Below are 21,282 nucleotides of genomic sequence, written 5' to 3' on the forward strand. Positions count from 1 at the left end.
CCTCCTCCTCCTCCTCCTCCACTGCTGCTGCTTCTCCTTCTGCTGTCTGAATGAATGGATGAATGAAGCAGGTAGTGTCTGATGCTGTGGGCCGAGGTCTTCTATGGCTGCCAGGTTGGTTAGCATCTCTCTTCATCACGCCTCATCCCTTCTTTTGTTCCCGTCGCTTGCCGTGCTCACAGGGTGTTTCATCCGTGTGTGTGTGTGTGTGTGTGACTCAGAGAGGATGTGTCCCACTGCGCTATTTTACATCCCACCATGTCTGTAGCATGAGATGGTAGAGCTCAGGTTAGTGAGACACAAGCTCTATACATCATCTATTCATTTTCATTTTATTTTTTTTACCCCACCATGCAGCATCATCACTGGTAACATCAGCAGAGGACACCGTCTCTCTGCCATCTTCTGCCTGTCATGCATTATAAATGTATAATTAGATTGGCGGTGTGTATTTATAACCATTTTGCCCACAACGTGAGGTTTTAAGAGCTAATAACTTCCATAATTATCTCTCAGTGTAAGCAAGCAAGTAAAAGCCGTCAGGGTTCCTTGTACCTTTTTCTCCCCGACTGCAGTAAATCAGCTGTTGTTTACAAATGACTATTGACGTGATTTGTCAAGCTTGGAATTAAGCCTACACTTCTGTATCTTGGTGGCCCTGTGTGGCCATTCTCAGAGTTTCACAAAAGCACCTGTGTCCTTTACCAGGTCTTGGTACTGTTGCATCTTTTGTGACCTTCAGTGTTCTAACAGGAATTGCAAGAGACATGAAAGTTGTCTGTCCCCCCCACCCCCCTTTAATATGAGACACTTTTATGAGGTGAACTGTGTGAGGGAGGCTGTACAATGCAGCACTAAATAGATTTTTCAGGAAGATGCTGATTTACAGCTGTCAGATGTTTTTTTGGACAGATTAACCAGATTAAGGATTGTATGTAAATAAACGTTTCCTACCACAGTCCAAAAATGTGCAATATGGGGATTAGGTAAATTGGAGATTGACCGTAGGTGTGAGTGTAAGAGTGGATGGTTGTTTGTCTCTATATGTGTCCCTGTGATGGACTGGCGATCTGTCCAGCTATGTCAGCTGAGATTGGCACATCACCCTCCTCGACCCTCATCTGGAGGATAAAGTGGTAGAAGATGGATGGATGGATAACAAATAAAAAATGTGAATTGTGAGTAAATCAATCTTTCTCTTCTTTTCAGTACGGTCTCTTACTCGAATCAGAGCTCCCCCACATGCTCACCTGTGCTGCCAAAGCCCTCCCCCTCACCTGTGCCCCCGCTGAGCCCCAGGGCTGACAGGACAATGGTGGAGAAAGGCGCATCAGACCAGGCACCGGACCGCTCGCCCACCAACCCCGAACAGCAGCCAACCACCCGGCACCAGCGCACCTGCTCCCAACCTGTGCAGTCCACCAACAGCAACACACGCAGTGGAGGCAAGAACTCCAAGGTGAATAAAGCATGTGTCAAAACAGTGAGTCTATTTACTTTTTAAGTCCCTGTTGTGTTAGGTCTCACACTAAAATTGCATTTCATCGTATTGTACAATACAACATATAATGAAGGCTTTACAGTTAACTGGTCAACAGCCTCTAGCACCAGGCACACTAAACCTTCAAGCATTAAAACAAAGTCTACATATGAGTCAGCAGAAAAACCAACACTCCTTGATGAAAGCAAATGTTTGGTGACTTCTAAGTCTTTGGAACTGACGTCAGTTTAGCGTCACTCTTGAACTTACTGGGCCTGATTCTGACTATTTGAGTCTCTAAATGAGTAAACACACTTTGATCCAGTGTGGTGCGGTACATATTTTTTGCATATCCGCTATAATAGTTCCAAAATAACCCAGCGGTTCAATTGTTGTTCCTTTTCTGATCAGTAAAGCAAAAATAATTCCACATCACTGATGGGATTTTTGTTCCACTTTAAAGATAAGTTTAAATAGAAGCGTGGTTAAAGCCCACAGAGTGGAATGTTTCAGATACAGTGAGCAGGGACCAAGGGAGGTTCATCCATGTTGGTAGTCAGAGGATATTTTTGTCATGTCATACTTACTAATAGCTTACTGATAGGTCATTATGCTGTACAAGCAGTAGGTGATAGTGAATTTTGACACTGCCCTCTGCTGGACTACAAGGCAAACGCACACTATTGAGCTTCTGTGTGTTAAAATGTAACACTTCATATTAAATAAGTCAAACTGCAAGAATTGCAAAGGATACAGTTATTTATCTATCTCCTTGGTGACTATATACATAGTATTATGAGTGTTCAAATTGGATTATCTGTGACCTGATCACAACTCTGGTCAGCTGCCTCCACAGTGGAGTGTAGAAAATGACCGTCTTTGCCCCAACATCCCAACAAGGCAGTTATAAAACCTCAGCATAGTGTCTCCTGGCAACTGGGTGTATTCTGATCAAATTCAGCACTCGGTGCTGATCTGCTCTGCTCCCGAGACACTTAGTAATGTAACGAGTCAATGTAGAACTCTGCTCCGACACAGTAAATACAGCAACCAATGATGAATTCTGCTGATTCTTGTTCTTCAACAAGAACAAACAAATAATTGCTCCTATGACGTCTTTGTATATTGTGCCATGCCAGTCAGTTCTGCATTAAATACACAACTAGAAGTGAAATGTTAATGAATTTCTTTTCATCTTTTGTCCTTCTCTCACTTCCACCTCCACCATGTTTTGGTGCGACAACAGAAAAGCCAGAGCTGGTACAATGTAAGTACTGTTATTTTTTTCTCTCCATGATGTGACGTTTTCACCTGATTATGATTTACAGTATACACATATTTTAACTTCTTATTAAATCCAGAAGGTGTGCTATGAAGAGTAAACAGTCTAGTCTTTTATTTTTGACAATTTTACCCACAATACACAACATATTTCTGTGTGTGTGTACTTGTAGCAGCACGTCATTTTTGTGTGTGTGGGTCTTTATGCCTCCATTCACTGCCCGTGTCATAGTTCACTCAGCTTGTGCTTGGCCTCTGCACAAACACCAAATAGACAAAAGAGAGACATTGTCGAGCTGACCGGTGTCTTCATGCTGCAGCTGGACTGAGATCCGCATTGTTTCTCGTGTTTTGTTTTTTCTCTCACTCTGAGAACAGGGTGTGACTTATTTTCTTCTCAGTTGCCACTGTAATATTGTTTACTACTATACGTTTTTGACAAATCTCATACGTACAAATCTGTCTCCTCCACAACTACAGTGACCTGTATAAGAGAATCATCTGCAGTGTTCGGTTTTTCATCTTTCCAATATATTGTGTGTGCAAAGCAACAAAAACATGACTTTTACTTAAAATTCAAAGTAATACTTTGTGTTTTTGAAGTATGGCTAGTACTGACTGGTACTGACACTGTGCCAAGAAGCCCACATGTGTCCCTCTGAGCCAAAATTGCTTATTTTCTCTATGGACTTTGGTGCAGGAGACTAAGTGGTTCACAAAGTGATATGGACTTTATTTTCCAGTCAGAAGAAAAGCTGTCTTCAGGTGAGATTTAGCAGCAAACACACTCGTATGGTAGATTATACTTAAGCTTTTATTCCTTCTCTGACAGCCATGTTATCACTGTGTTAGTACCTTACTACCTTATACAACCACACTTCAAAAAACCTGAACTACGCCTTTAACTAGGAATTACATAAAGTGTGCAACACATGAGAGTAAAAAGTAGTTGGTTCTTACAGTTATATCATTTTAATTAAACACATATTTAAGTTTCATTTATGTCACACACACACAAACACAATCTCCTCCTCTCTGTTGGTTCTTTCACACCCTGTTGTGTTTGTTATTGTTAGTCACAGTTCAAATTACTGACAGGCCAGATAGAGGAGAGATTCTTGGAAAAAAGAGAAAATAAGCAGGAACATGAGAATCATTATGAAAGAGGACTCCTGTATAACAAGTTTTATTCAGGAGGCCTCGTCCAAATGTTGGCACATGAGGAAGAGACGCGCTCACACACACACACATTGTGAACTCTAGTAAACCCATCGTCTTCTAGGACTTCCCTCCTTCTGTGTTCTCTTTCACTCAGACCACAAAAACACGCTCACACTGGCTCCTCCCACCTCCATGCCTGTTTCCAAACCAGCCTTGGGGCTGTCAAAGAGCAAAGTCAAAGAAGGAATCTTTGAGTTTTGTAGCCACATGCAGCTCAACGTGTCTTACTCACGGACACGAGGAGCATGAATTCTGTGAATGGCGTTATGGTACTGATGATGATCCTGAGTCCTCGCTGCTTTACGTCAGGCAATACTTGTGGAATTGTGGAAACAATCAACAATTTGCAAACCTCAGCAGAGGAAACTACTTTGAAGAAACTTCTCTTCGAAACAGAAGATTTACTTTCAAAACATTTTTTTGGACAAGACTTTTTTTTTTGTTTTTGGAAACACTGAGACTGTTGCTGCTGTCCCTCTAGGCAGGTAGTGATAAACTGAATCACTACTTTTCAGGGGGAGGCAGATAGCAATAAAGCAAGGACTAAAACATGAGACAAGACAAAAGACAGATAAAAAGAAGAGAGATGGCACCAGTGGAAAAAACATGTTTATCCTCCCTGGACTCTGAAGCTAAACCTAAAAGGAGAAATAACACGGAGTCTGGAGCGAAGCAGCAAACCCAGTGGCAGCAGTTGGACTGGTACTCAGAGCGGGTCCCTGCTGTAAGTCAGTCAACAAGAGATTAATTAATGCCATCCAGACTATAAGCATTCATTGTTCTTCAGGCTCTCTGTTGGTTTTAGGACTTTAAAAGGTGTCTGAACAGATAATATTAATATTAAAGCTCTAGCGTGTAAGAACTAGTGATGTGAAACAGCAGATCACTCCTCACTTCGCCAAGCACATCAAGAAACTACGGTGACCTTTGCAAACCTAACTTCTACGTACTGGACCTTTAAAGTGTAAAACCCTCTGCTGTTAGTGGCTGTCTGAAGCACTGAATCAGCAGAATAAGCATTTTCTTTTGTGGTAGTCTTTTTACCCTGAAGCATATTGTATTGTGGGTGAGTTTCCATAGAATGCTTTGCATGATGCTGCAGTTTACATGTGTTCCAGTTAGTTAAAGGTGTTATTTGACCCCGTGCGAGTCACGTTAATGTTCTAAGCTCTCTGTTATAAAGGATGCACGTTGGCACCACAGGTGAAACTGTCACCCCATATTAGTTACATCCACACTGGGCGTTTAACAAACAGGTCGTATTTGTATTCAGGGTTGTTGTTTGTTTTTAGGGTTGTTGTTGTTGTCGTTGTTGCTTTAATGTTGGAATAGCATCACATGAGTTTTGGTCACAGTTGACACAATGGTTCTGCAGACAATTTGCATTCATACTGCTGCTCTCGTCAGCAGTGACGGGTAATGGACGCTACCTAAGTGGCAAGAGTCAGTCGACTTCCAGCCTCATGTGAGCAAGAGACACTCAGTCGTCAAGTGTCCAGTTACTGAACTGTAGTTAAGGTTAAAGCGAAACATGTGTGTCCCAAAACATTCTCCATACGTCTTAAGTGTAACATAACAAGGGTTATATCCTAGCAACTTTGCAGCTTCGTATTAAAACGTCCGTTTGTCAAATGTCAACGTTTCCCATGGAATTTTGGCCATAATATGCAAATCTGGGCATTTCAGCCTTAAGCCACGAGACTTTGCCTGTCACGTGGCCTCTGGTGTTCGTTCTCCTGACAAGCACAGACTCGTTCCTCTGACATGTACTCACAAGTGTTTGACTGTCGTCTCTGTCTCTTGTCATGCAACACATCAAGTTAGAGATCACTCAACGTTTCCAGGTGTCAACTGCTCACTACAGTATAAAAACAGAAGGTTCTGTATGTGTGATGTGATTTATACCCAGGCACTGATTGTGCATAAGTGTATTCCTATACTCAACATACCTGACTGGCTTGTTTTGTAGAATCCTGACTATGACACATTAGGTACATGTGTGTTGGCATGGAAAAAAAAAATCTGAATTGCAGCAGATTTAATCCCCAGGACTAGAGCACTGCTCTAGAGGGTACTTCTCTTTTTACACCTTATTTTATTAATGAAACTGTACTTGTTTTAATTTCTCTTATACTTTAAGTCATGTTATTTCAAAGAAAGCGTCATTTCAATGTGTTGACACTGTGTGTTTTGGGATACAGTGGCTTGTAGTCAAAGACAAACTTCCCTGCGGTTTTATGTTGTTACGGTGGATTTATTACGAGCATTAACCGACGCGGTTTCTGTTGTCGTCTGCAGGTGCTCAGTCCCACCTACAAGCAACGCAACGAAGACTTCAGGAAGCTGTTCAAGCAGTTGCCTGACACTGAGCGCCTCATCGTGGGTAAGATGACACCACACGCTGGATATTATTATGCCACATCATCAAACTGAATTTACTGACAACCTGGAGTTGTGAGTAACCTCCATTTCCATAGATAGTAATAATAACGTGACCTTTAACTCCTTCCAGACTATTCCTGTGCACTACAGCGGGACATCCTCCTGCAGGGACGCCTCTACCTCTCAGAAAACTGGATTTGTTTCTACAGCAATATATTCAGATGGGAAACACTGGTGAGTGAAACTTACCGCGCAATTCAATTTTTTTGAGGTATAAAAAAGCAATTATCATTCAAATTGGAGCTATCAGCAGTGGGTATAGCATCGTGAAACATAGTATCATCTTCTGAGGAGACAAGGTGTAAAACAAGTCTAGACTTTTTTTCTGCAATAAAAAATAAATGAGAATAGCAGAAAAATGAGCAGAAACAACCTCAAACGAACACCAAGTCCTTCAATGGTCAAAGAATCCACGCTTACACAGACAGTTCTTCTTAAATAATCTCAGTACACTGCAATTTTCAATTCAAACAATTGGAGTGTTGGTAGAATAAACCCATAAAGTAAGTTATCCACAAGTTAAAGCACAACTATAACACTTGGATACCAGTTATCGTTTCAGGGGACACCCTTTGCCTTTCTTCTATCTAACCCATATTTGCCCAAAAGGTAAATAAATAAATGAGATCCTAGAAGTAAGTGCAAATAAAGGAAGTTTGGGAAGATTCACTTAAATGATTCTTACACCCTATTAGATGAGAATAGTATCTGGGATCCAGCATACGTGGGGTGGAGTGGCTCAGTGGTTAAGACCGGTACCCTGTGTGCAAAAGACTTCATGGTCGCAAGTTCAACTCCACCCCTGGCAGGTTGTATTCAATTCAACCCTTGTAAGGCGCTTTGGATAAAAGACTCTGCTAAATGACATGTAATGTAAAGACGCATACAAAAGCAAATCCACTACCTTTGGTCCACATCAGATCCATAGAACACTTGTTTAACTACAACTCAAAATATTATATATTTATTTAAACAAAACAGCGGCTGCTTATGTTGTACTTAGAGCTGGATGAGCTTGTGAGCTCATTGAAAGCAAACGATTGCAATACATTATAACAAAGAATATGTGCATGTTTGGTTTAAGCATATATGAACAGCTTCTAAACTACACACTAATGTCTAGACCGTTGATATTCAGTTGGGACTTTGTGTAGTCTCGGAATTTGGATGACAACGTCTTCTGTTTAATCCAAAGCTGGTGGTTCGACTGAAGGACATCTGCTCCATGACCAAGGAGAAGACAGCCCGTCTCATTCCCAATGCTATCCAGCTGTGCACTGACAATGAAAAGGTAGAGATGTTTGCATCCTTTCTTAAGCCATACACAGTCCTACTCCACTTGATACACAAAGTTTTTCAGACCTGCCTGTTGGGCAAAACTGTACGCTTCTTGATCATTTAAAAGCACACATATAATAGGCTAATATGTTTACAATTGTTATTTATACTGTACTAGATTATATTAGATTTAAAAATCATTCAAATACCATTGGTGCAAAATCGCAGCGTTCAGTCCAAGATAAGCATAGGTCTTCATTGACTTTTTTTGACCGTCCCAACCTAATAAACATGTGTACCAAGTTTCGTTCATGTATGACCCAATAGAAGTTTTTTGTGTTAGCCCCTCCCACTTCTAATTTTTGATACCACTTCCCCAAACCACTGTTCTCCATATCAACCTCTACAGTAGAGAAGCCATTATTAAATTACACTGTTTATGCTACAGTATCAACAAGCAGAAAAAGAGAACAAATGCACAAACAGAGGGTTACATGTTTAATACTAATGCCATTTTTCTCTACAAAACAATCAGACACATGTGAAGCATCACCCATTTAACCAATAACATGCACAATTATGCAACATGACCCTGAACCTAGTTTTTTTCTTCATCCTCACATTAATTTGCTACATTAGTTATTGCTTTTCTTCCTTCTGTCTCTATTTTCATGGTTTGTTTAAGTTGTGGTCTCTGCACTTCTCACTAACCTGTATTTATTAAAGAATTTAAAACTAGTCAAAGACATTTGTATGGGATGGTTGGCAGTCCTATTTGTCAAATGTGAGCAGATCATCACAATGTGAATGGAATCCCACTCATTCAGCTTTTTTTTTTAAGCATTTCCAGTTATTGAATGCAATCCTACACAACACAGTTTTAATCAACCTCCTCAATAGTTGGTTCAGAGCAACCACCACCAGTAGCAGCACCAGGCATACCGCCGGGCATACCACCGGGCATACCGCCAGGCATACCACCGGGCATACCGCCAGGTATGCCATCGGGCATACCAGCGCTCTGGTACAGCTTTCTTATAATGGGGATGCACATCTTCTCCAGCTCCTTCTGTTGATGCTCATATTCATCCTTCTCTGCAGTCTGCAAAACAAAAAAAACACGAGTTGTCAGGCAAAATGTCATGTCATCAGGACAAAGACAAAGAGAAAACTGTATTCACCTGGTTCTGGTCTAACCAGCTGATGACATCATTACACTTGTTCAAGATCGTCTGCTTGTCGCCGTCACTGATCTTGCCAGCAAGCTTCTCATCCTCCACCGTGGATTTCATGTTGAAAGCGTACGACTCTAGACTGTTCTTAGCAGACACTTTCTCACGCTGGAGGTCGTCCTCTGCCTTGTATTGCTCAGCTTCCTGGACCATGCGTTCAATGTCGTTCTTGCTGAGACGACCTGTCGTGAAATGAGAAAGATTAGTATCTGATTATTCTTTGTGGGGAGAACACTGCAGCTATGTTCGGGTAATTTTCATACCACTGTCATTGGTGATGGTGATCTTGTTCTCTTTTCCAGTGCTCTTGTCAGCAGCAGAAACATTCATGATGCCGTTGGCATCGATATCAAATGTCACCTCAATCTGGGGAACACCGCGGGGAGCAGGAGGGATCCCGGTCAGCTCAAACTTACCCAGCAAGTTGTTGTCTTTGGTCATTGCACGCTCACCCTCATACACCTGTTGGAAGTGTTCGTAGGCAAACAGGTTATTTATTTGTCCACAGTTCTGTTTCTAGCTCAGACATGCAATAATGTTTTGAACCACTTTTGGTGGAAACGACAACATTTTGTTGTGCCTACCTGGACAAGCACACGGGGCTGGTTGTCAGAGTAGGTGGTGAAGATCTGTGTCTGCTTGGTTGGAATGGTGGTGTTACGCTTGATCAGGACAGTCATGACACCTCCAGCGGTCTCAATACCCAGGGACAGAGGGGTGACGTCCAGAAGCAGCAGGTCCCGCACATTCTCAGATTTATCTCCGGTCAGGATGGCAGCCTGGACAGCTGCAGAGACAAAATAAGCAATGGTTAGGTCTCATCAGCTTAGATCTGACTATTACGAGCAGAAAAGATGATAATCTGGTCCTCGTTCAGCTAAAGACACTTACCAGCTCCATAGGCCACAGCTTCATCTGGATTGATGCTCTTGTTGAGTTCCTTTCCGTTGAAGAAGTCCTGGAGAAGCTTCTGGATCCTGGGGATACGGGTGGAGCCACCGACTAGCACTATGTCATGAATCTGTGCCTTATCCATCTTTGCATCACGGAGAGATTTCTCCACAGGGTCCAAGGTGCCACGGAAGAGGTCAGCGTTGAGCTCCTCAAAGCGAGCCCTGGTGATGGAGGTGTAAAAGTCAACTCCCTCATACAGGGAGTCGATTTCAATGCTGGCCTGGGTGCTGGAAGACAGTGTGCGCTTTGCTCTTTCACAAGCTGTGCGCAGACGACGGACAGCTCTCTTGTTATCACTAATGTCCTTCTTGTACTTGCGCTTGAACTCTGCGATGAAGTGGTTCACCATGCGGTTGTCAAAGTCTTCACCCCCAAGATGAGTATCTCCAGCCGTGGATTTGACCTCAAAGATGCCATCATCGATGGTCAGGATGGACACATCGAAGGTGCCACCACCAAGATCAAAGATGAGGACATTCCTCTCTGTGCCAACCTTAGGTTAATATTGAAAGTTACTCAGAATAAATGACAATTTATTTATGAACCATGAACATTGTTCAAGTACAATTTTGGGTGTTTATCTACCTTCTTGTCTAAACCATAGGCAATGGCAGCAGCAGTTGGTTCGTTGATGATACGCAAAACATTGAGGCCAGAGATCGTGCCAGCATCCTTAGTAGCCTGGCGCTGGGAGTCGTTGAAGTAGGCAGGCACTGTAATTACAGCATTGTTGACAGTCTGAAAGGAAATAAAACACATTTTTAGAATATTTCATACAGCATGCACTTTTTGTTGTTACTGCTTACAGAGCTATGCCACATAACTTACTCTTCCGAGGTAGGCTTCAGCAATCTCCTTCATCTTGGTCAGCACCATGGAGGAGATCTCCTCTGGGTAGAAGGACTTTGTCTCACCCATGTGCTCAACTTGAACCTTGGGGCGACCGCTGTCATTGATGACATTAAATGGCCAGTGCTTCATGTCTGACTGCACGACTGCATCATCAAACCTGCGGCCAATCAGTCTCTTGGCATCTGGAAAAAGGTTGATTTTAAACATCTTAATACATCAGCTTCAGTGTGAACTTCAGTCGAGAGGACTCAGACTTCCAAGAAAGGTCTTTCAAACTCTGGTGGAATCATTCTTTATCTTATAACATTAGATTTCTTTCTGCAGATCATAGTAACAAGAATGACACAATTGGCTCGCTATTGTTCATTAATTAAACTTATCTTACCAAAGACTGTGTTGGTTGGGTTCATGGCAACCTGATTCTTGGCTGCATCTCCAATCAGCCTCTCGACATCTGTGAAGGCCACGTAGCTGGGTGTGGTCCGGTTGCCCTGGTCATTGGCAATGATTTCAACTTTGCCATGCTGGAACACTCCAACACAGGAGTAGGTGGTTCCAAGATCAATACCAATAGCTAGTTCCTTAGGCATGATTTCTGCAGTTAAGAGCATATGCAGCCAAAAAACAATTCAATTTATGATTTTAAGAAAATCTAACATTTAGAATATTTAATGTTAATATATTGAGACTTAAATACCGTACAAGATTAATAGCTGGCTATTCTTCCTCGTCTTCTTTTTCCTATAAGTTCTGGGAGGCTGTACAGTATGTGATGCTAAACCCGTAGTGTTATAGTTAGCTCATGTATTGTTGGTATAAACACTGACAAAGCAACACTTTCCTTTCTTGTCGCACATGAAAGGAAAACGTCTTCCTTTCTTCTTATGTACACTGAGGGGGTGTAATGCTGCCCTCTACAAGAAAAACAAAGAATAAAAGTGTTTAATATGAGTGAGTTGAAAAACATGAAAGCCCCACGTCACCTCGTTCAATGAATTCTAAATTGCTGTTATTCTCTCTGGAATTGACGACATGAAAATGTATGCATAATTGACTGTGGGTGTCCACACTGGAATAGACCATCTGGGTGTTTTTCTATCATTTTCAGATAGCTGAATAATCCACAGTTCCCCTGTTTCAGTCTAGTTAGGACAACCTTGTCCCTTCTGTTTCAACTTAATTAAAATCCACTTTATTTCTAACAGAGGGCTACAAAGAATGATAATGCTGACCCTTCTGTTCTATCTCCCACTACACTTGCCACTTGCCTCAAAGTGTTTTCCTTTCCATAGATCTATCATCTCCCTGGCCAATGCTTCTTCAACCAGTTTATCAGACATTTAATTTCCTTCAACCTCTGTGTGTCTGGAGACCCCCATAAATATAATAAAGCACATTTTCCCAACCCTAAATGCCCATGATACAGTAATAGCATATTACTGTGTTATTCTAGATTAATCTTCCTTTTTACTCTTTGAGATGGACATAATGAAGAGGGGGGAAGTGGAAGGAGGAAAAGAAAGAAAAATCCAGAGGAAACAAATTTATGGATGCAACTGCTCATAAAAAAAAAACTACCAACCAACTATGTAATATCTTGAGAGAAGCAGCTCTTTTAGCAATTTCTACTTATATCTCTTGCATTTCTTCTCCAAACAAAGTTGGCACTGCACACGATCAAGGGCACACTGATAGGTAACCTGTCATGTTTAAAGGCTGTTCAGCAACCCATTGGACAGTCATGCTATTAACAGACAGACAGAGTAACAGACAGACTTTAATAAGATGCAGATGATGCTTGTTGTCTGGAAAGTTGGCAGTGGTCAAACATCTCTACACACTGTATTTGTATTCTCAGATGAAGAAGAATTTAAACAAGAACAAATATGATGCTGGTTGTGCAGGACAGAGATACAGAGATAAAACTAATATGATGACAAAGTCGTCGTCCGATGTCTTGAAAGCAACATCAACAGCCAGTGTCAATTTAGAAACAAATATGTTGCAGACACTGCATTTATTTATTTTGGATCACACAAAACAAACAAAATATGGTATTTACCAAGATGTTTGTGTATATTGCATTTATATATCACATATTTTATTGCTTTCGTTGCTCTTATCTCAGCACTTTTTCACTTCATTTGGGGCGAGGGACCGGACATACATGATGATGTTCAGACTGTGGCAGAATGCTCTTCTTGAAAAGGTAAGACTGACACTAACACTGTCAGTATTTAGGCCATTGCTTCTCACATGACCCTGCCTCTGGTCCCATATTCATTCTCTGTCATTAAGTCACAACTCAAACTTTTGTAGTAGCGCAGTAATACACTAATTTGCTTTGATGTCTCATTCTGTGTTCCTAACGTTTCTTCATCCTGCCTTTCTTGTCTTTGTATGTATTCTCTCTCTCAGCCGTTATGTCCTAAAGAGCTGTGGCACTTTGTCCATCAGTGTTATGGTAATGAACTCGGTCTAACCAGTGATGATGAGGACTATGTCCCGCCTGACGAGGACTTTAACACCATGGGGTGAGTTTTAAAGCCATAAAAGTTGCAGTCAGATCATGCATCGTTCATGTTTCATTTCTGGTCCATCACCAGATTATGTGATGACCATGGTCAGTGGCTTGTTTTTTTTTATCCAAAGTCTCCAACTTTCAAGAGACTCAGTGAACATTTATCACCGTCATCAAACCCATTACCATGCATGTGTATAGCCCCGTGCTGGCAGTGTGCAGCAAGCTGGTAATCTTGACCCACAGCTGCTGTCCATCTCCATGGTGCAGGTATTGCGAGGAGCTTCCTGTGGAGGAGAGCACGGAGAACAACGACACCAGCAACAACCTCACCAAGAACACCGAGGCTAAGCCGGACATCAGCCCTGTTCTGCCCCTCAGAACCTTCAGCAGTGCTCAACTAGAGCTGCCCAGAACTGACTCTCCAGTCCCGGTGAGTAGACCTAATAGCTATTCAAGGTTTTTATATAATTACAACTTTTCAAGAAGAGGGAAATCTCTCCATTTACTTGACATGCTCTTTAATCAGACGATCTTGTTGGCTCTTCTTTGCCCACCAGTGTGACGTGTCCCCTGTGGAGGACGTGTCCAGCCCTCTCCTCGACGCAGACCTCCTGATCCTCCCCACACCTGAGGACCACAGCGACCAAACCCCTTCGCCATCACTGGGCCTCGACGACAATGAGGAGCTGCCAACAGAGCTCAGTGACTCATCTGAGACCCACGACGAAGGTGTGTGATGTCACACATAGAGCAAACAAAGATTGCGATATCTCCTGATGTACATTAATTGTTGACATGCCGAAACGCTCTTTGTGCAGTTGAGGTGCAAGCTTTCCACCAGGACTTGGGTGGCAGGCAATACATCAACAGGGTGTACAAGCTGGGTGTCGACAAGATGTATGAATTACTTTTCACCGAGTCGGAGTTCATCAGGGACTTCCGGACACAGAGGGGTTTCTCAGGTAGTTTGGTGATAAAACATTCGCCTTCCATTTCCTCTTCTTGCTGCATTGTACTTATAAAGTGTTACTGATCTCACAAGGACTATCAAACAATAATGTCTATGTTATTACTACTACAAACAGTTTGACATTAATAATACTTGGTATAAATTCTTTATGTAGCATCTCAGATTTATACCTGCGCCTATAGACACTGCACAATGGTGAGAAGACCTTGATGAGGTTATTTGATTGTCCTCAGTTCTTCGAGATATAACATCATACATTGTACATTGTGCTATGATTTCAAGTGTCTATCCACTGGTCACTTTGCTTGAAATGCAACTCTCCATGGGGAAACTTAAATTTCATGTTGACATTTTTGGATCTTCTGTCGCAGATCTTGTGTATCACCCTTGGACAAAAGAGCAGGATGGAAACAAGACCAGAGATGTCATGTACACCGTTGCGCTGAGTAATCCTCTGGCTCCAAAGATGGCCACTGTCACTGAGACACAGGTTGGTGGAACATTTCATGATTTTCACATTCATTGATGATGTCATTCATGAAATCTGCGTATTAAACAGAAAATCTGACTGTGTGCTGTTTTGAGTTCAGACTCTGTACAAGGCCAGTCATGCAAACGGGTGCTACATCATCGATGCTGAGGTGATCGCCCATGACGTCCCCTACCATGACTACTTCTATACTCTCAACCGCTACATGCTCACCAGAGTGGCCAAGAATAAGAGTCGTCTGAGGTTAGTTAGCACAGAGCTTCTTTCACACCTTTATTCAAGTCTTGATTTCACACCAAGCATTTTTAAATTTGGAAAGTATTGGCAAGGAAATACCAACATATTTTTTGTGTGTTATTTCCTCTAGGGTGTCAACAGAGGTTCATTACAGGAAGCAGCCGTGGGGTATTGTGAAGGGCTTCATTGAAAGGAACTGCTGGAGTAGCCTTGATGACTACTTCAGAAACCTGGGTAAGCACTAAAACTTCGATCCAGGATCTTACTGTCGAGGTATCCTCTCCCACTTCATCTTCATTTATGAGACGTGCGTCTTGCAGATCAAAATTAATTTGATTTAACCTGAGTTTAAGGCTGCTGTTGCACAGTGTGATACGTGTAGGTTGTTTGGTTCAGTAATTGTTAGACTGACAACGACTGTATCATGCACAATCTGACCAATTCCACACAGGAAATAATGCGGTGGTGGCAGGAGGAGGAATTAGAATTAGACCAATGTTTTGCACATACACCAATTAGTGATTTTAGCCCGTCCTTTTTTACACACCAGTAATAGTGGTAGTAGTAACACAAACCGGGGCGGAAACAGTGAACATATAACAGCATATATCTGTGCCTGGGGAGCAATGGAAGTTGGGTACGTTGCTCAGGGGCACTCCAGCCCTTGACCTGTCCCTGGATGTGAACTGACAACCAAAGCTGGAGGGATAGCAGGCATAGCAGCAGCATGCACAAGCATTAACTGGAGTGGCTCTGGTAAATTAACAACAAGTGAGTGGGAGAGTGTCCTGCCTCCTGCATGTAGGCTCCACCCCTCGCCTGGACCTTCCTGACAATCTTCTGCTGCAGTGAATGGATCTGACCCAGATCCAGTTTTATAGTTACTGGATTATCTCTCCATACACACAGGAGATGTCAAAAAGTGACCACTCTTCCCAAAATGTAATGGAACATATCAGCTGAAACCAAACCAGGTTGACTTTCTGTAAATGTTAACCATCTCAAACAACCCTTCCTGTGCCTCTGAATATAGACCTGGATCTGAATAAGTTGGATGTGATGTTGATGGAGCCCCACAGGCAGTCACCCAGGACCAAGGCTCTCAGGACGAGCACGAGCCGGAGGAGAAAACAGACACTGGTCAATCACCTGAGGCCACCGGGAAATCTGGACGCAGTCCTGAGTCCTGCAACCACTCCGGAGGATGAGGAGGACATCCGGCACATCAAGCACGTGGCAGGTCAGGATCACTGTGCGACTGACGGAGAGGCACAATGACAGGGCAGTGCATTAAACGTCAGCACTTTTCTCTTTCCCGCATAGGATCCACTCAGACGAGACACATTCCTGATTCCCCGGGGGGCCTCGCACTTTACAACTTCTCCAAACTGCTGCTTTTTGTCAGCCTTGTGTAAGTTATGGTGTCATTAGTACTCACTTGTATCTGTGAACTGATCATAAAACCCTGCAGACTCTGCATTCTGTGCTCTCCCTATCTATTCTACATCATCTGCGTTTGACACTCATGTGACCATGATCTGATTTGCACAATCACTCCAACTCCATTCTGAGGTATTTTAATGTGATTTAGTTGATAAGTCTCTGAAGTTGTCTCTCACTACCCCCCCCACCCTCTCTTGTGTAGCCTGATACTGCTGGTGGTTCTAAACGTCATGCTGTTTTATAAGCTGTGGATGCTGGAGTACACCGCTCAGAGACTCACTGCAGAGCAGGGATTCACCGCACAACAAAGGTAAATCTGGAGCATGGATGTGCACTAAGGAGGAGGAGATCAGGAGATCAGGAGGTTAAGGTGTCACAACAGTTGAGAAAATGTTTAATTTTCCAAATGGCAGCACATGCACTCGCCCAATAATTACACAACTTACAAACACGCCGATTATATTCACCTTTATACGTTTAAGTTCAAATTAAGTTCAAACCTTCACCAGTGAGGGTGAGGCCTGCCCACCATCAAGTGTTAAAGTGACATATACATGTGAGACAGGCTTAAATGTCACTCGTGGGACTTTTGTTCGCTTGTGTGGTCCAAAGCATTTATGGTGTCACAAACTTAAGCACTACATATGCTATCAAAGTAGTTTTGACTGACTGGGGGCTTCTTTTAGAAGAGGCCGTAGAACTGCAGTGAAAATGTGTGTGGAGTAAAACCTGTGTTGAGGTGATAAAGACCTGGGTCTAATAATAATGACTTGTTATTGCACTGTTTAATGTGTGCGGCCTGTGTTTTGATCCCATCTGTGTGACTGTGTCTCATCAGCAAAACCCCTCAGTCCCAGATGGAATGGGTACAACTCCTGGACTCCCAGCAGCGTTACCATGACAATGAGCTCCAGAAATGGAAACTGCTAATCAAATCATCATTGCTGCTGCTCGACGAGGTAAGACAAATCAAACACATACACTCATACTTGACAGTGACCATGGGATCGCACCAGGGGGAATTTACACTTCTTAGTTTCTTTGTTGTTGAGTGAGTAAGTGAGATGTTTAAGCTTGATGGAAACCTGTAGTAACTCTCAGTTACACTATTACCAGCATACCTTTACAGTATCTAACTTATTTCTCTCCTGCCTCGTCCTCCAGCTGAGAGAATCCCTCCTCGAACTCCATAAAAGCATCGGCCTCAGAGACGACGACGACGACAACAACTCAGATGCTGGCGAAGAAGAAAACAACCAGTATCACTGACGAAATAATCTCGAGGTGTGTGGACATGATGTGCAATATTCAACCGATACCTTTTCTGGTTGTGTGGAGAGTGTGGCAGTGTGGAAAAAAAGGCCATGTCTGGAGGTAAAAAACACCACAATTACAACCTGTAGAGAGACAAATTCATTGGTAGCCTCACTTCAATATCTACATCTACCTGCTGCAGCTTTATATTCATCCTTATGGTTCTTCACAAAGTCTTTATTTATTTATTTTGTATCGTTTTTGTCACAAGCAGAGAAAGATCAGACTGAACCAAAGCAACTTCTGATTCTTTATATATATGTATTTATATATATATATATATATATATACATATATATAACTCCAACAGCTGTTGCATCATTTCATTCAGCAGAACAATGAGGAATCCAAATGTAACATATGTACAGTGTGTGAGTGTGTGTGTGAGTGAGAGAGATTTATAATGTGAATAGCAATCAGGGCTATTTGTACCAGACATATTTGTCAGATCGGGGCAGGAATCCCTGAGACATCATGCCATAATTTTGTGACTCAACATAGTAAATTTTGTTTTCTAAGGCATTAAATATCCTGAGCTTCAACTCAGTGACGCGTTGATAAGGAGCGTTTGATTAACAAGTCGAGAGAATGAACGCAAAGAAAACAGAACGCTGGCTGTGTGTTGCCAAGAGAATAAAAAAAGCAGCTTTTTTTGCTCACGTTGAAATAATAACGCTACTCCATCTTTTTGATAATGATTCTTTGACCCCCCCCCCGCTGCATCATCATCACTGCCACGGTTCACATTTATGTGGATTGCGTCATTTCACGTGGATCGCACCGGCGTTCTGTGGACCAACGATTAAGCTAAGTGTCAGCAATAAAGCAAACATAAAAAAATAAGAAACTTTATTTATGCAGCGCCTTTCAAGACAGAGTGCTTCCCTGTGATGAACCAGGATTAAACATCTGTGGAAAATATAGGATTTGGGATGGAAATAATACAGAAATTGCGATCTAAAATCTAACATAAAACATACTAAAACTAATGAGTCAGTGGAAATGACGTCACCTGCTGTCCTCCCCCTGTCAGGCATGTATAATTCTGTGCTTATTTGTATTATTCTTATTCCACTGGCCCCCACTTTGAGAACAGCCGTATTAAAGAATGTGTCCATGTTTCAGTATAGGTTTAGTTGGCTTCTGTCAGCATGCGTACTGTACTCATCTGTATCGATACGAGACAGGGTCAGTTTCATTACCTGAATTCAGTGGCATGAGCATGAAAGTCGCACACACACGCCACGAGTGAAACGTGTGACAAATTTCAAAGCCATCACAAAGCTGTAATCCTCCTGAAGGTTCTGTACCACGGTGATGCATGCAGAATCCCCTTTGATGACTGTTTCTCACAAGTAAGTAGCCCCTCCGCTATGTGTCGCATTCAAGGACACTCACCAAAAAAAAAATGTAAATGACCTAATGATATGTATACTTGCATTGAGTACTTTGTGTCTGCAATACTGAACCGGCAGGTATTAATTAATTGGGGGGGTAAAGAGAGGAAGATGTCACCAAACATCGAACTGTAACTGTTGCATCTTTGAGAGGAGGCAGGGAAGGAAGGGTCTTGTGTGCGGAATCTGTCGTCATGACACAACAAAGCACAAATAAACTGCATTCTCAGTTACCTTTCATGAGAACTTCATTTATCTCATTATGTCACTTATTTACATGTCTACAGACGTGCATATCAATGAGTTTGATAGTATTTAAACTACTGGTGGCCCTTTCGTGATAAATGAGAAAATCAAGGTGATTACATGTTGGGTTTGTGCTATGCTTATGATAGGAATAAGAATAAACTATCACTGTTTTATCCAATCTCCTGCTTTTTGCACATGTGCGAAAGTGTAAGCGAGAATGCAGTTTAATTGTGAGAACGTCTGTTGCATCACAGTGTGTCCATATTGATCTGCATATTAATATTATATTATATATTATATTGAGCTGATGTATTTATACAGATACAATTCTGTGTATAGTTGTGTATGAACCACGCTGGCAGTGGAATCAATGACAAATACGATGTTTATTAGAAAAAAAAAAAGTTCTTACAGAGGCCTCACAGTCATATTGGAGGAAATGAATAAAAGTGCAAAAAGAAATGATGTGCGTGTGTGTAATATTTTTTTTTTATTTCTATTATATGAACTGCACTGCTGAACAAATAAAGGGAAACACATAATCCTTACACTATAACTCAACCTGTCCAGTTGGGAAGCAACACTGATAGTGAATCAGTTTCACCTGCTGCTGTGCAAATGGAACTGACAACAGGTGGAAATGAGAGGCAATTAGCTAAGACAACCCCTATCCTCCTTTCTGGCTGACTTTCTGGTCACATTTGCATTTTGCCAGTGCCCTCACCACGAGAGGTAGTAGCACGAGGCGTTGTCTGCAACACACACAAGTCGCTCAGGCACTGCAGCTCATCTGGGATGACACACCAATCGATGCACGTTGTTGTGGCAAGAAGGTTCGCTGTGTTTCCCAGCACTGTGTTAAGAGCATGGAGGAGATACCAGGAGACGTGGAGGAGGCCGTAGGAGGACAACAACCCTGCAGCAAGAGGAGGAGCACTGCCAGAGCCCTAGAAAATGACCTCCAGCAGGCCGTTATTGTGCATGTTTCTGCTCAAACTGTCAGAAACAGACTCGATGAGGGCGGTTTGAGGGCCGGACGTCCACAAGTGGGTCCTGTGCTCACAGCCCAACACCGTGCAGCCCCGATTGGCATTTGCTAGGATTGGCAGATTCACCGTTGGTGCCGTGTGATCTTCACGTAAGTTACAAGAGGCACATTTTGAACAAGCAAAACCATACTGTAGACAGTTCCTATACTGCAGATGTGTTTTAGAGGTGTAGTAGATGAGTTACACACCCAATTTTGTAAGTAAACCTATCTGATGTTATAGAGCAGTGTTTCTCAAGCTTGGTCTTGCAGGACCCAGTGCCCTGCATGTTTTTTTATGTTTCCCTGCTCCAACACACCCATCTTTTCTATTCTATCTATTCGAGGAAACTTGTAAAACATGCCTCATTGGAGCAGTTCACTGTCATGGCCACTAGGTGGTGGGCTTAGCTTTGACTCTATTCAGCCTTCTATCGAGGAAATCACCCAAACTGTTGCATTTTATTGTTCACACCCAGAAGCATTTATGATTGACATTTAAAGCCATATTTCCTGGTCATTGTGAAGGTTATAGCTCAGGTGTGTTCACAGAACATGTGTACATATATATGCAGCTACTGTATGTACTTAAAGACCACCTGCTGTGTGTGCTGTGTGCTCTTCATGTACTATTGGCACTCAACACTGTATGTACATTATGCATTATACTTCCATTAGGATTTATATCAACTATACACAGAAATCTGGTGTACATTATGTAGTTACGTATGTACTGTGTGCACTTAAGAGATCAAGTAACATAACATAAGTGCTGGTTACTTCTTTCCTATAAAGTTAACACTATATACAGAGGTGACCATAGACTCTGGAAGGCCCCAGGCAATGAGGCTAATTGGGGCCCCTTCACCATCCCTCCCTACCCTCATCACC

General features: G+C 42.3%; 1 protein-coding gene and 1 pseudogene across 5 annotated transcripts; one reads left to right on the top strand and one right to left on the bottom strand.

Annotated features, from left to right (window-relative positions):
- Positions 1-24: 24 nt before the first annotated feature.
- Positions 25-19,826, top strand: LOC122779800 (protein Aster-B-like). Of its 5 annotated transcripts, none has more exons than XM_044042424.1 (19): positions 25-114; positions 1,210-1,483; positions 2,727-2,747; positions 6,281-6,365; positions 6,495-6,598; positions 7,620-7,715; positions 12,869-12,949; positions 13,159-13,274; positions 13,508-13,694; positions 13,822-13,993; positions 14,083-14,226; positions 14,606-14,724; positions 14,825-14,967; positions 15,092-15,195; positions 15,995-16,201; positions 16,285-16,372; positions 16,607-16,714; positions 17,243-17,363; positions 17,569-19,826. In XM_044042424.1, the coding sequence occupies exons 1-19, from the start codon at positions 104-106 to the stop codon at positions 17,671-17,673; spliced, it is 2,286 nt and encodes a 761-aa protein (XP_043898359.1). In that variant the 5' UTR covers positions 25-103; the 3' UTR covers positions 17,674-19,826. The 5 variants fall into 5 exon arrangements, with proteins under 5 accessions (XP_043898359.1, XP_043898360.1, XP_043898361.1 ...); XM_044042425.1 differs by having other exon boundaries at positions 13,532-13,694; XM_044042426.1 differs by having other exon boundaries at positions 1,210-1,459.
- On the bottom strand, positions 8,193-11,330 carry LOC122779866 (annotated as a pseudogene).
- Positions 19,827-21,282: the final 1,456 nt, after the last annotated feature.

This window comes from Solea senegalensis, linkage group LG13 (genome assembly GCF_019176455.1).
Source record: "Solea senegalensis isolate Sse05_10M linkage group LG13, IFAPA_SoseM_1, whole genome shotgun sequence".
In the NCBI taxonomy this organism is placed as follows: Eukaryota; Metazoa; Chordata; class Actinopteri; order Pleuronectiformes; family Soleidae; genus Solea; species Solea senegalensis.

Bases quoted from the DNA above. Each gene is read 5' to 3' on its own strand.
- LOC122779800 (XM_044042424.1), top strand. The intron at 13,695-13,821 runs GTGAGTAGACCT...TTTGCCCACCAG, and splicing joins GAACTGACTCTCCAGTCCCG to TGTGACGTGTCCCCTGTGGA. The intron at 16,715-17,242 runs GTAAATCTGGAG...GTGTCTCATCAG, and splicing joins GGATTCACCGCACAACAAAG to CAAAACCCCTCAGTCCCAGA.